Here is a 15,123-nt window from a genome sequence, read left to right as displayed (position 1 = left end):
ATCATCTTCGTCACTTCCTCAAAAAACTCAATCAAGTTAGTGAGACACGACCTCCCCTTCACAAAACCATGCTGCCTCTCGCTAATAAGTCCATTTGTTTCCAAATGGGAGTAAATCCTGTCACGAAGAATCTTCTCTAATAATTTCCCTACCACTGACGTAAGGCTCACCGGCCTATAATTTCCTGGATTATCCTTGCTACCCTTCTTAAACAAAGGAACAACATTGGCTATTCTCCAGTCCTCTGGGACCTCGCCAATGAGGATACAAAGATCTCTGTCAAGGCCCCAGCAATTTCTTCCCTTGCCTCCTTCAGTATTCTGGGGTAGATCCCATCAGGCCCTGGGGACTTATCTACCTTAATGCTTTGCAAGACTCTTGCTCTTTATATAAGTATAAAAAGCCTTGGGATTCTCCTTAATCCTGTCTGCCAATGACTTTTCATGACCCCTTTTAGCCCTCCTGACTCCTTGCTTAAGTTCCTTCCTACTTTCTTTATATTCCTCAAGGGCTTCGTCTGTTCCCAGCCTTCTAGCCCTTACGAATGCTTCCTTTTTCTTTTTGACTTTTCTTTTTTTTCTTTTGGGCCTCCTTATCTCGAGAGACAATGGATACGCGCCTGGAGGTGGTCAGTGGTTTGTGAAGCAGCGCCTGGAGTGGCTATAAAGGCCAATTCTGGAGTGACAGGCTCTTCCACAGGTGCTGCAGAGAAATTTGTTTGTTGGGGCTGTTGCACAGTTGGCTCTCCCCTTGCGCCTCTGTCTTTTTTCCTGCCAACTACTAAGTCTCTTCGACTCGCCACAATTTAGCCCTGTCTTTATGGCTGCCCGCCAGCTCTGGTGAATGCTGGCAACTGACTCCCACGACTTGTGATCAATGTCACACGATTTCATGTCGCGTTTGCAGACGTCTTTATAACGGAGACATGGACGGCCGGTGGGTCTGATACCAGTGGCGAGCTCGCTGTACAATGTGTCTTTGGGGATCCTGCCATCTTCCATGCGGCTCACATGGCCAAGCCATCTCAAGCGCCGCTGACTCAGTAGTGTGTATAAGCTGGGGGTGTTGGCCGCTTCAAGGACTTCTGTGTTGGAGATATAGTCCTGCCACCTGATGCCAAGTATTCTCCGAAGGCAGCGAAGATGGAATGAATTGAGACGTCGCTCTTGGCTGGCATACGTTGTCCAGGCCTCGCTGCCGTAGAGCAAGGTACTGAGGACACAGGCCTGATACACTCGGACTTTTGTGTTCCGTGTCAGTGCGCCATTTTCCCACACTCTCTTGGCCAGTCTGGACATAGCAGTGGAAGCCTTACCCATGCGCTTGTTGATTTCTGCATCTAGAGACAGGTTACTGGTGATAGTTGAGCCTAGGTAGGTGAACTCTTGAACCACTTCCAGAGCGTGGTCGCCAATATTGATGGATGGAGCATTTCTGACATCCTGCCCCATGATGTTCGTTTTCTTGAGGCTGATGGTTAGGCCAAATTCATTGCAGGCAGACGCAAACCTGTCGATGAGACTCTGCAGGCATTCTTCAGTGTGAGATGTTAAAGCAGCATCGTCAGCAAAGAGGCTCACAATATCCCGCGTTATCCAAGGTTCCCGAAACTTGCCAAACCTATCCTTCTTCCTCACAGGAACATGCCGGTCCTGGATTCTAATCAACTGACGTTTGGAAGACTCCCACATGTCAGATGTTGTCCTCGTGAAGTTATGCAGCATTTAGTTGCTCTTCCACCAAAGAAATGGAAACATTCAGCTTTTTTTCCTGCTTGTAGGTTTAATAAGGGTTTTAATTGATCTGAACCAAATCCGTACACATGTCCTTTGTATGTGTCCAGGGGAAGTTTAATAAGTTACAAAACGGTGATTCCTTGAAAGCTACATCTTGGTTACAATTCATAAACAGCGTATCTCTTCAGTGTTATCACATAGATCTCTTGCAATAATCATATATCTCAAATATTCAACAGGAAAGCTTTCAGTAGATGAAGGTTTAAGACTATCCAAGTAGTGATGGGTGTCATCCTGGTGTAACAAATAATATTTTGCTTTTAGCAATGGTAGCAGAAATTATGATGTATATGCTGTTATATTAATGCTATGGAGCACGGTAACTAACTTTAGCTACAATGCAATATTAATAGCACTGTTCCAAATTCCAATTTTATTAGGAGCAGCAGAAACCAAGAAAATAGTACATTGTATCAAGATCCTAGAGCAGCTTCTCAGGCAGTGCTAATTATGACTGCTCATTGAGAGAAGATGTAACACATTACCTCTGTACACTCAACTATTGTAAACCATTATACACAGTACTCTGTACTTGCTGAATATCTTGTTTTTGTGCTTTGTTGTCTGAAGCTATGGTTATGGTGGCCCTAAAGATAGAATCCTCTTTTCCCATGTGCTAGGCACTCAAGAGGATTATGATAAGAGACAACATAAGTGAAGAAGATGCAAAAAAGCGACTTGTAAGCCAGTGGTCAGATATCCAACGGGTACAACATGCCAATGTAGTCCTTTGTACACTATGGGAGCCTCAAGTCACAGAAAAACAGGTTGGATCAGTTAATATTTAACAGCTATTCACTTTGTATCATAGCTTCAAGCACTTTGTAAATATTGAGCAGGTCAGACTACTGGCACAACAATTGCAGCCAAGAATGTGTGTAGTTCTCAATTAAAGAAGTGACATTTGTATCTCTCCTGTAATGTGTTAGATATTTCTGCCTACCTGTACAGTGGTGCACTGCTTTACTGCATTATTCCAATTAACAATCCAATTGCAAGTTTGCAGAAATTTACTCAGGGTTGAGACAATGAATTTAAATACCAGAAGAAACTGGAATTCAAATTCCTGGCCTTCAGTCTGGGTGTGCTGTTGAACCCTCGGGTACCAGACCAGCCCACTGCTTGAGTCTAGTTGCCTATATATAAGGATCTAGCCAGCTTTTGGTTGGGACTCCAATTTATAGAATTATAGAATGGTTACAGCACAGAAGGAGGCCATGTGGCCCGTCATGTCAGTGCCGGCTCTCTGCAAAAGCAACTCAACTGGTCCCATTCCCCTGCCCTTTCCTCGTAGCCCTGTAAATTTTCTCTCTTGATAATTATCCAACTCCCTTTTGAAAGCCAGAATTTAATCTGCCTCCACCATGCTCTCAGGCAGTCTATTCCAATTCCTAGCGACTTGCTGTGTAAAGAAGTTTTTTTTCCTCATGTCGCCTCTGGTTCTTTTGCTATTCACTTATATCGATGTCCTCTGGTTCGCAGCCCTTCTGCTAATGGGAACAGTTACTCCCTATCTACTCTGTCCAGACCCCTCATGATTTTGAATACCTCTATCAAGTTTCCTCTCAACCTTCTCTTCTCTAAGGACAATAACCCCAACTTCTACAATCATTCCATGTAACTGGAACCATTCTCGTGTATCTTTCTAAACCCACTCTAATGCCTTCACATCGTTCCCAAAGTATGGTGATCTGAACTCGATGCGGTACTCCAGTTGAGGCTGAACCAGTGTTTTATTCAAGCTTAACATATGTTCCTTGCTTTTGTACTCTATGCCCCCTATTGATAAAGCCTAGAATACTGTGTGTTTTTTTAACTGCTGTCTCAACTTGTCCAGCCACCTTCAGTGATTTATGCATCTATAAACCCAGGTCCCTGTGCCTCTGCACCCCCTTTAGAATTGTATCCTTTATCTTATATTGTCTCTTGGCAATATTTCTACCAAAATGAATCACTTCACGTTTCTCTACATTAAATTTCATCTACCACTTGTCCACCCACTCCACCAAGCTGACTATGTCCTTTTGAAGTTCTACACTCCTCCTCACAGTTCACAATACTTCCAAATTTTGTATCATCCTCCAATTTTGAATTTGTGCCCTGTACACCAACGTTGAGATTATTAATATATATCCAGAAGACCCTTGGGGATCTCAACTATAAACTTTCCTCCAGTCCAAAAAACAACCATTAATCAGTACTCTCTAGTTTTCCGTCACTCAGCCAATTTTGTATCCATGGGCTGTACCTTTGCTGGAAGTCTGTTGTGTGGCATTTTATCAAATGTCTTTTGGAAGTCCATGTACACCACATCAACAGCATTACCATTATCAACCCTCTGTTACCTTATCAAAAAACCCAAGCAAGTTAGTTAAACACAATTTGCCCTTAACAAATTCGTGCTGGCTTTCCTTAATTATCCTGCATTTGTGCAAGTGACTAATAATTTTGTCCTGAATTATCATTTCTAGAAGTTTCCCCACCACCGAAGTTAAACTGACTGGCCTGTATTTGCTGGGCCTATCCATACACCCCTTTTTGAACAAGGCTGTTATATTTTCAATTCTCCAGTCCTCTGGTACCATCCCTGAGTCTAAGGAAGACTGGAAAATTATGGCCAGTGCATCCGCAATTTCCGCTCTCACTTGCCTCAGTATCCTTGGATACATCTCATCCAGTCCTGGTGCTTTATCAACTTTAAATACAGACTGCCTATCTGTTCGGTTCTGGGTACTGCCTGTGTGGAGTTTGCAAGTTCTCCCTGTGACCGCGTGGGTTTCCGCCAGGTGCTCCGGTTTCCTCCCACAGCCAAAGACTTGCAGGTTGATAGGTAAATTGGCCATTGTAAATTGCCCCTAGTGTAAGTAGGTGGTAGGAGATTGGTGGGGATGTGGTAGGGAATATGGGATTAATGTAGGATTAGTATAAATGGGTGGTTGTTGGTCGGCACAGACTCAGTGGGCTGAAGGGCCTGTTTCAGTGCTGTATCTCTCTATGACTCTGACTATCTGCAAGTCCACCAACCTTTGTGTCGTCCGTAAACTTACTAATCAGACCAGCTACATTTTCCTCCAAATCATTTATATATCCTACAAACAGCAAAGGTCCCAGCACTGATCCCTGCGGAACACCACTAGTCTCAGCCCTCCAGTCAGAAAACCACCCTTCCACTGCTACCCTCTGTCTTCTATGACCGAGCCAGTTCTGTATCCATCTTGCCAGCTCACCTCTGATCCCATGTGACTTCACCTTTTGTACCAGTCTGCCATGAGGGACCTTGTCAAAGGCTTTACTGAAATCCATGTAGACAACATCCACTGCCCTTCCTTCATCAATCATCTTCGTCACTTCTTCAAAAAACTCTATCAAGTTAGTGTGACACGACCTCCCCTTCACAAAACCATGCTGCCTCTTGCTAATAAGTCCATTTGTTTCCAAATGGGAGTAAATCCTGTCACGAAGAATCCTCTCTAATAATTTCCCTACCACTGACGTAAGGCTCACCGGCCTATAATTTCCTGGATTATCCTTGCTACCCTTAAACAAAGGAACAACATTGGCTATTCTCCAGTCCTCTGGGACCTCACCTGCAGCCAATGAGGATACAAAGATTTCTGTCAAGGCCCCAGCAATTTCCTCCCTTGCCTCCCTCACTATTCTGGGATAGATCCCATCAGGCCCTGGGGACTTATCTGCCTTAATGTTTTTCAAGATGCCCAACACCACCACCTTTTTGATATCGACATGACCCAGACTATCTACACTCCCTTCCCTAGACTCATCATCCACCAAGTCCTTCTCTTTGGTGAATACTGATGCAAAGTACTCATTTAGTACCTCGCCTCTCTTCTGGCTCCATGCATAGATTCCCTCCTCTGTCCTTGAGTGGGCCAACCCTTTCCCTGGCTACCCTCTTGCTCTTTATATATGTATAAAAAGCCTTGGGATTATCCTTAATCATGTGTGCCAATGACTTTTCATGACCACTTTTTGCCCTCCTGACTCCTTGCTTAAGTTCCCTCCTACTTTCTTTATATTCCTCAAGGGCTTTCTCTGTTCCCAGCCTTCTAGCCCTTACGAATGCTTCCTTTTTCTTTTGACTAGGCTCACAATATCCCTCGTTATCCAAGGTTCCCGAAACTTGCCTAACTTATCCTTCTTCCTCACAGGAACATGCCGGTCCTGGATTCTAATCAACTGACGTTTGAAAGACTCCCACATGTCAGATGTTGATTTACCCTCAAATAGCCACCCCCAATCTAAATTCTTCAGTTCCTGCCTAATATTGTTATAATTAGCCTTCCCCCAATTTAGCACCTTCACCCGAGGACTACTCTTATCCTTATCCACAAGTACCTTAAAACTTACGGAATTATGGTCACTGTTCCCGAAATGCTCCCCTACTGACCACCTGGCTGGGCTCATTCCCCAATACCAGGTCCAGTATGGCCCCTTCCCTAGTTGGAATATCTACATATTGTTTCAAGAAGCCCTCCTGGATGCTCCTTACAAATTCTGCCCCATCCAAGCCCCTAGCACTAAGTGAGTCCCAGTCAATATAGAGGAAGTTAAAATCACCCACCACAACAACCCTGTTGCTTTTACATCTTTCCAAAATCTGTCTACATATCTGCTCCTCTATCTCCTGCTGGCTGTTGGTAAACCCCCAACATTGTGACTGCACCCTTCCTATTCCTGAACTCTACCCATATATCGCTGCATGATCCCTCCGAGGTGTCCTCCCGCAGTACAGCTGTGATATTCTCCTTAACTAGTAATGCAACTCTCCCACCCCTTTTACATCTTCCTCTATCCCGCGTGAAGCATCTAAATCCCGGAACGTTTAGCTACCAATCCTGTCCTTCCCTCAACCAAGTCTCTGTAATAGCAACAACATCATAGTTCCAAGAACTAATCCAAGCTCTAAGTTCATCTGCCTTACCTGTTATACTTCTTGCGTTGAAACAGATGCACTTCAGACCACCAGTCCTGCTGTGCTCAGCAACATCTCCCTGCCTGCTCTTCCTCTCAGTCTTACTGGCCTTATTCACTAGTTCCCCCTCAGTTATTTCACCTGCCGACCTACTGCTCTGGTTCCCACCCCCCTGCCATTCAACCTTTGAGAGTTCCTGTCTGATGCCATCGAAATTAGCCTTCCCCCAATTTAGGCCTTCAATCTGAGGACCAGTCCTATCCTTTTCCATAACTGTCTTGAAGTGAATAGAGTTATGGTCACTGGTCCCAAAGTGCTCCCCCACTGACACATCGCCCAGCCTCATTTCCCAAGAGGAGGTCGAGTGTAGCCCCTTCTTTAGTCGGGCCATCCACATACTGCTTCAGAAAACTATCCTGGACACACTTAACAAATTCTTCCCCATCTGATCCCTTAGCACTAAGGTAGTCCCAGTCAATATTAGGGAAGTTAAAATCACCTACTATTACAGCCCTATAATTCCTACACCTATCTGTGATTTCTCTCTGACTATTGGGGGGGGGGGGGGGCTATAGTATAATGCCATCAAAGTGATCACCCCTTTCTTATTTCTAAGTTCTACCCATATGGCCTCGCTGGATGTTCCCCCTGGGATGTCCTCCCTAATCAATAGTGCAACTCCCCCTCCTCTCTTACCTCCACCCCTGTCACGGCAGAAGCATCGGTACCCCAGAACATTGAGCTGCCAGTCCTGCCCATCCCTCAACCACGTTTCCGTAATAGCTATAATATCACAATCCCATGTACCAATCTATGCTATGAGTTCATCTGCCTTACCTCTAAGGCTTCTTGCATTAAAGTAAATGCAGTTTAGCCTACCAGACCTTCCACGCTCCCTGCCCGGCCTGCCTACTGGACTTGCTCGTTTTAACCTCTACATTTGCCTCAACTATTTCACCTGAGACACTACTACTTTGGGTCCAACCCCCCTTGCCAGACTAGTTTAAACTCTCCCGAGTAGTACTAGCAAACCTCCCCGCAAGGATATTGGTTCCCTTCCAGTTTAGATGCAACCCGTCCCTCTTGTACAGGTCACTTCTGCAGCAGAAGAGATCCCATTGATCCAAGTAGCTGAAGCCCTCCTGTCTACACCAGCTGTTCAGCCACGCATTCATTTGTCTAATCCTCCTATTCCTACCCTCACTAGCACGTGGCACAGGGAGTAATCCTGAGATTACAACCCTAGAGGTCCTGCTTTTAAACCTTCTGCCTAACTCCCTATATTCACTTTGCAGGACCTCGTCTCTCTTTCTGCCTATGTCGTTAGTACCAATATGGACCATGACCTCTGGCTGCTCACCCTCCCTTTCAGAATGTCCTGCAGCCGCTCCGAGACATTCTTGACCCGAGCACCAGGGAGGCAACATACCATCATGGAGCCTCGTTTGTGGCCACAGAAACGCCTATCTGCACCCCTTACAATAGAATCCCCTATCACTATAGCTGTTCCACCCCTTTTCCTCACCTGCTGTGGAGCAGAGCCCTCCGTGGTGCCACGAACTTGGCTGTTGCTGCTTTCCCCTGGGAGGTCATTCCTCCCCCCTCCACCCCTCCACCCCCAACAATATCCAAAGCGGTATATCTGTTTGAGAGGGGGATGGCCACAGGGGACTCCGCCTACTACTCCATCTGGTGGTCACCCATCTCTTTTCTGCCTCTGCAGCCACTACCTGCGGTGTGACCACCTCACTAAACGTGCTATCCACGACGTCCTCAGCATCGTGGATGCTCCACAGTGAATCCATCCACAGCTCCAGCTCCGTAATGCGGGTAGCCAGTAGCTGCAGATGGATACTGCAAGCATGGTTGTCAGGGACACTGGAAGCGTCCCTGATTTCCCATATAGCGCAGGAAGAGCATATCACGGGGCTGAGCTCTCCTGTCATAACTTACCTTTAGATTAATTAGTTACTCCCTTAATTAAAAAATACTAATTATACTAGGGGCCTTGTTCTACCCACTACAATCTAAAGTCCTTAATAAGCTACACTGAATTAACAAAAAACACTTTAGTAGTACTCACTTTATCAGAGGTTTTTTTTTTAAAAAAACTTTCCCCTTTTTTTAAAGATATTTAAATGCATTAACAGCAGTGACTCACCAACCAATCCCCTTGCAGCTCTCCTCTGACGTCACTATTGGCTTTTTTTTCTTTTTTTTCAAAACTCCGGCGCGCTGGAAGAGCTCCTCTCCCGGAAGGTAAGAGACCGGGCCTCGATCCTCGGGCTCGATTTATAGGCTCCACTCTTGGTGTTCTCCCCACAGGTCTGCTCATGGAAGCTGCACCTGCAGCTCACCAATCTTATTTGCCGCACTGCGCATTCACGTACATGCACAGTAAACCCAATTTAGACTTTATTACTTTCCCCCTTACTCTGAACCCACCTAATAACTTACTACTTCTTACTCTAGTGCTATCTGTCTCTCCCAAAATTCTGTGCACCTTGGTATTCCTCTCTAGTATTACCTCCTGGTTCCCACACCCCTGTCGAGTTAGTTTAAAATCTCCCCAATAGCACTAGCAAATTGTCCCGCAAAGAAATTGGTCTTGGCTCTATTTAGGCACAACCTGTCCAGCCTGTACAGGTCCCATCTTCCCCAGAACTGGTCCCAATGTCACAGGAATCTAAAGCCCTCCCTCCTGCACCATCTTTCCACTACGCATTCATCAGCTTTATCCTCCTATTTCTGTACTGTCTTGCACATGGTACTTAGAGTAAGCCGGAGATTACTACTTTTGAGGTCTTGCTTGCTAATTTCCTGTCTAGTTCCCTATAAATTCTGACTGCAGGACCATACCCCTCTTTCTAACTATGTCATTGGTACCAATCTAGACCACGACTGTTGGCTGTTCACCCTTCCGCCTCAGGGTTCTTGGCAGCTATTCAGTGACATCCTTGCCCCTGGCGCCAGGGAGGCAGCATACCGTCGAGGATTCATGTCTGCAGCTGCAGAAATGCCTGACTGTTCCCCTAACTATCAAATCTCCTATCACTATTGCTTTTTCAGTCGTCTTTGTGCCCCCTGTACAGCTGAGCCACCATTGTGCCATGGCTTTGGCTCTGACTGCACGCCTCAGATGAATCATCACTTTCATTAGTATTCAGAACTGAATACTGGTTGGAGAGTGACATGCATTCAGGGGACTCCTGCACTACCTGCCTGTTTCTTCCTGACTGCCTGGTGGTCACCCGTTCCCCCTCTCCCTGCATACTCTTAAGCTGCAGGGTGACCACATCCATAAATGTGCTATCCATGAAGCTTTCAGCTTCACAGATGCACCACAGTGACACCAACTGCCGTTCAAGCTCCTGCGACTGACGACACTTCCTGCACATATGCTTAGCCAGGACACGGGAAGTGTCCCGGAGTTCCCACATAGCATAGGATGTGCACTTGAGAGGTCGGACTGCCCTGCCATTTCTCTATCCATTAGATAATAAACCTTACTACTTAAGAAAGATTCACCAGCTACTCACTTCCCTACTGTTGATGTCACTTAAATATAGGGAAATTAACTGAATATTTTACTTAACCCTTATTTAAAAAAATTGAATTTTTTAATTTCTCAGCTCCTTAGACTAACTCCCTAAATTTGGAGAAAGAGAAACAAAGCTACAATACTCACCAGCCTATCAACACATGGCCTTCCTGTGATGTAACAGTTTGATTTTTTTTTTCTCTCTGACTTTTTTCAAACTGGAGTGTGCCCTGTTCCACTCCGGCTGCTGAGTCTCTCCTCAGGTAAGTGATGGGCCCCGAGTCAGGACCTCAACTTATCCTCTCCCCGGTGCTCCCGGTTCCATCCAGGTCCGCTCCAGTTGCCGAGTCTCTCCTGGATCCCTCTGCTCCTGTACCCCCTTTGGAATTGTAAAGGCTCAGTCATTGAGTATGTTCAAGACTGAGATCAATAGATTTCTACACGTTTAAAACATCATGGGATACGGGGACAGTGCAGGAAAATGGTGTTGAAGTAGAAGATCAGCTATGATCTCACTGAATGGCCTACTCCTGCTCCTATTTCTTATGTTCTTAACAGTGTAGGAGGCCAAGGACAGGGAGGTGGGAGTGGGGTGGAGAACTAACAGACAACCAGAAGCATAGGCCACGCTTATGGACTGAATTGTGTTCTGCAAAACAATCATCCAATCTTCCCAGTGTAGAGAAGACCACATCATGAGGAGCAAGTACAGTATACTAAATTGAAAAAAGTACAAATAAATCGTTGTTTCACCTGGAAGAGGAGTTTGGAGTCCTGGATGGTGGGAAGGGATGAGATGGAAGGCCAAGTGTTGCATCTCCTGCACTTGCACGGGCTGGTGTCGTGTGACGGGGAGGGGGTGATTGAAGAGTGGCACATGGTTTTTTAAAAAAATCAAAATGGGGGTCACGGTCTGAAATTGTTGAACTCAATGTTGAGTCCAGAAGGCTGTAAAGTTCCTTATCAGAAGATTGCGTTGAGCTTCACTGGAACACTGTACAAATGTGGGCATGAGAGCAAGTTGGTTAATTAAAATGACAGACAGCCGGAGGCTCGGTCATGCTTGGGGACTGAGTGGAGTTGTTCTGCAAAGCGGTCACCCAATCTGGGTTTGGTCTCCCCAGTGTAGTGGAGACCACATTGTGAACAGCGAATACAGTATACTACTTGAAAGAAGTAGAAGTAAATCACTGCTTCACCTGGAAGGAGTGTTTGGGGCCTTGGGTGAGGAGAGAGGAGGTAAAGGGGCAGGTATTACACCTCCTGCATGGAAAGTGCTGTGGGAAGGGGATGAGGTGTCAGGGGCGAAGGCTGGTGTGGTGGAAAATGAGGACAAGGGGAACCCAATCGTGGTTTTGGAAGGGAAGCGAATGGGTGAGAGCAGAAGTGCGAGAAATGGGCTAGACACGTTAAGGGCCCTGTCAACCACAATTGTGGGGTGGGGGTGGAGGAATCCTTGGTTGAGGGGAAAAGGAAGACATAGCAGAAGCGCTGTTGTGGAAGGTTGCATCACCAGAACAGATGCGACAGAGACTGAGAAACTGGGAGAATGGAATAGAGTCCTTACAGGAGGCAGGGTGTGAGTAAGTGTTGTCAAGGTAGCCGTGGGATTTGGTGGGCTTAATGAATATTAGTAGACAGCCTATCCCCAGAAATGAAGACAGAGAAGTCAGGGAAGGGAAGTGTTGGCGATGGACCATGGGAAGATAAGAGAAGGGTAGAAATTGCAATTTAAGTTTGTTTTCCAGTTCCGGGTGAGAGCAAGAAATGGCACCAATAGAAAATGGCTTCAGTGTATTGGAAAAAAAGTTGGGGGAAGGGGGCCCGAGTAGGACTGGAACAAGGAATGTTCAACATAACACAGAAAGACAGACATAGCTCGGACCCATGTGGGTACCCAAAGCAACACCTTTTATTTGGAGGAAGTGGCTGAAGTTGAAGGCGAAGTTGTTCAATGTGGGAACAAATTCACCCAGGCGGAGGAGGGTGTTGGTGGTCAGGGACTGGTTGGGCCTCTATTCAAGGAAGTAGTGGAGAACCCTCAGACCGTCCTGTTGGAGGATGGAGGTATTAGAGACATTGGACATCCTTAGTGAAGAGAAAGCGATTATGGTCCTGGAAACTGGAAATTGTTGAAATGACATAGGGCTTCAGAAGAATCCCAGACGTATGTGGGAAGAGACTGGACAAAGGAAAAAAAAATAGAGTTTCGATCGGAAGAAATAGGTTCATTGGAGCAGGAACAGGCTGAAACAATGGGTCGAACAGGACAGTCCTGTTTGTGGATTTTGGGAAAGAGGTAAAAGCGGACTGTCTGGGGTTACGGGACTATGAGGTGGGTAGCTGTAGAGGGAATATCTCCAGAGGAGATGAGGTCAGTAACAGTCCTGGAAATAGTGTTTGATATTCGGTGGGGTCATGGTTCAGGAGGAGGTGGAAAGAAATGTCTGAGAGTTGGCGCTCGGCCTCTAAAAGGTAGAGGTCAGTACGCCAGACAACAACAGCACCATCCTTGTCTGCAGATTTGATCATAGGGTTAGACCTGAGAGAACGGAGCGCAGCAAGTTCAGAGGGAGAAAGGTTAGAGTGAATGAGGGGAGCAGAAAAATTAAGTAGGCCGATTTCATGCCAACATTTCTCAATGAAAAGATCAAGAGTGGGTAAGAGGCCAGAGGGAGAGAATCTAGGTGGAGGGAGAATACTGGAGGCGGGTGAATGGGTCCACTGGTTGGGGGGAAGGACTCCTGGCCAAAGAAGTGAGCCCGGAGGCGAAGGCGACAGAAGAAGAGTTCAAGGTTGTGCCAAGCACGAAATTCATTGAGGTGGGGACATAAGGGGATAAAGTTGAGTCCTTTGTTAAAGTACAGATTGTTCCATGTCAGAGGGGGGAAGGTCAGAGGGTATTGTGTTTGGTGGTATCACACTGGAGGTGGCGGAAATGGCAGAGGATGACCCATTGTATGTGAACACTGGTAGGGTGGAAGGTGAGGTCAACGGAAACCCTATCATGGTTCTGGGATGGAGAGGAAGGGATGAGAACAGAAGTGTGCGAAATGGGACCTGGTTGAGGGTCCTGTCAACCACAGTGGAGGAGAATCCTTGGTTGAGGATGAAGAAAGTCATATTGGAAGCACTGGTATAGAAGGTGACATCATCAGAACAGATGCAACAGAGATCAAGTAACTGGGAGAATAGAACAGTCCTTCCAGGAAGCAGGGTGGAAGAAATTGTAATCAGGGTAGCTGTAGAAGTTAGTGGATTTATAGTAAATATTGGTCGACAGCCTATACACAGAAATGGAGATAGAGAAGCTGAGGAAGAATCAGAGATAGACCATGTGAACATTGACCTTACCATTTGTTTTCTGTTGTACATTTTCAGATCCAGAAGGCATGGCAGCTCCTTCAAAAGCGTAGGCCTGTCTGTTGACATCTTAATGAGTCCAAGGATCGATATCTCTCTTGGTGATTTAACAGTTTAGAAGAGTGCCGTTCAAAATTTCACAATGTTAATCAGTCTGAATGCACTGATTCTAAATATACTAGTACTTGTGTACTTTGTACAAATCAAATTGCATCACAGGTGTAACAATGGCACTTCAAATTGATGTGTTGCTAATGATCTGAAGGCACTTTTAATTCCAAAAATCCGTCTGTTTCCATTCCCTTAAACCCCAGTGATGAAGTTTGGGCAGAAGTACATTTCCACGAACATTTTCATAACATAAGGAATAGGAACACAAGTAGGCCATTTGGCCCTTCAAGCCTGTTCTGCCATTCAATAAGATCATGGGTGATCTGTCTCGATTTTGCTGTCCCTTGATTTCCTTAGTATCCAAATATTTATCCGTCTCTGTCTTTCATATACTCTCGACTGAGTATCCACAATCACCAGGGGTACAGAATTCCAAAGATTCACAACCTTTTGAGTGAAATTTCTCATCACAGTCCTAAATGGCCAACACCTAATTCTGGACTCCCCAGCTTGGGAAAACTTCCTCCCAGCATCTACCTTGTCAGGCCCCTTGAGAAATTTATACATTTCAATGCGATCACCTCTCATTCTTCTAAATTCTAGGGAATATAGGTCTAGTTCGACTCAAACTCTCCTTGTGGGACAATCCCACGAATCAGCCTGGTGAACTTTCATTGCAGTCTTATTAAGGCATGTGTATCCTTCCTTAGGTAAGGAGACCAAAACTGTACACAGTACTCCAGGTGTGGCCTCACCAAGGCTCTATAAAAGATTATGACTTCTTTATTCTTTTACTCTGATCCTTCTGTAATAAAGGTGAACATACTGTTTGCTTTCCTAATTGCTTGTTGTACTTAGTTGCATGTTAACTTTCTGTGATTCATGTTCAAGGATACCCGGTCTATCTGAACATGAACATCTAATAGTTTCTCACCATTTAAAAAAAAATCTTTTTCTGTTCTTCCTACAAAAGTGATTAACCTCATATTGTACGCCATCTGCCACCCTCCTCTCAACTCACTTAACCTATACAGCCTTTTTATGGCCTCCTCCCAGCTTACTTTCCCACCTAGCTTTGTATCGTGAGCAAACTTGGATACAATGTACTCGGTCCCCTCATCTAAGTCATTGATACAGATTGTAATTAGCTGAGGCCAAGCACTGATCCTTGCAGTACCCCACCTGTTACAGCCTGCCAACCTGAAAATTACCTATTTCTCCTTACTCTGTTTTCTGTTAACCAATCCTCTTTCCATGCTAATATATTACACCCTATCCCATGAATTCTAATTCTATGTAATAACCTCTTGTGTGGCACCTTATCAAATGTTTTTTGAAAATCCAAATACGTTATATCCTCTGGTTTCTTCCTTATCTAC

General features: G+C 45.4%; 1 protein-coding gene across 1 annotated transcript in view; it reads left to right on the top strand.

The window, feature by feature from the left end:
- Window positions 1-15,123, top strand: part of mlx (MAX dimerization protein MLX) — a 134,409-nt gene that overhangs the window by 56,853 nt on the left and 62,433 nt on the right. Inside the window, 1 exon segment of the mRNA XM_068013709.1 lies at window positions 2,417-2,563. Within this exon segment, the coding sequence (XP_067869810.1) occupies window positions 2,417-2,563 (147 nt within the window).

Source organism: Heterodontus francisci, chromosome 33 (assembly GCF_036365525.1).
Source record: "Heterodontus francisci isolate sHetFra1 chromosome 33, sHetFra1.hap1, whole genome shotgun sequence".
NCBI classification, from domain to species: Eukaryota; Metazoa; Chordata; class Chondrichthyes; order Heterodontiformes; family Heterodontidae; genus Heterodontus; species Heterodontus francisci.
The sequence above is the reverse complement of the archived record's forward strand: the minus strand, read 5'-3'. Positions and strand labels throughout refer to the sequence as shown.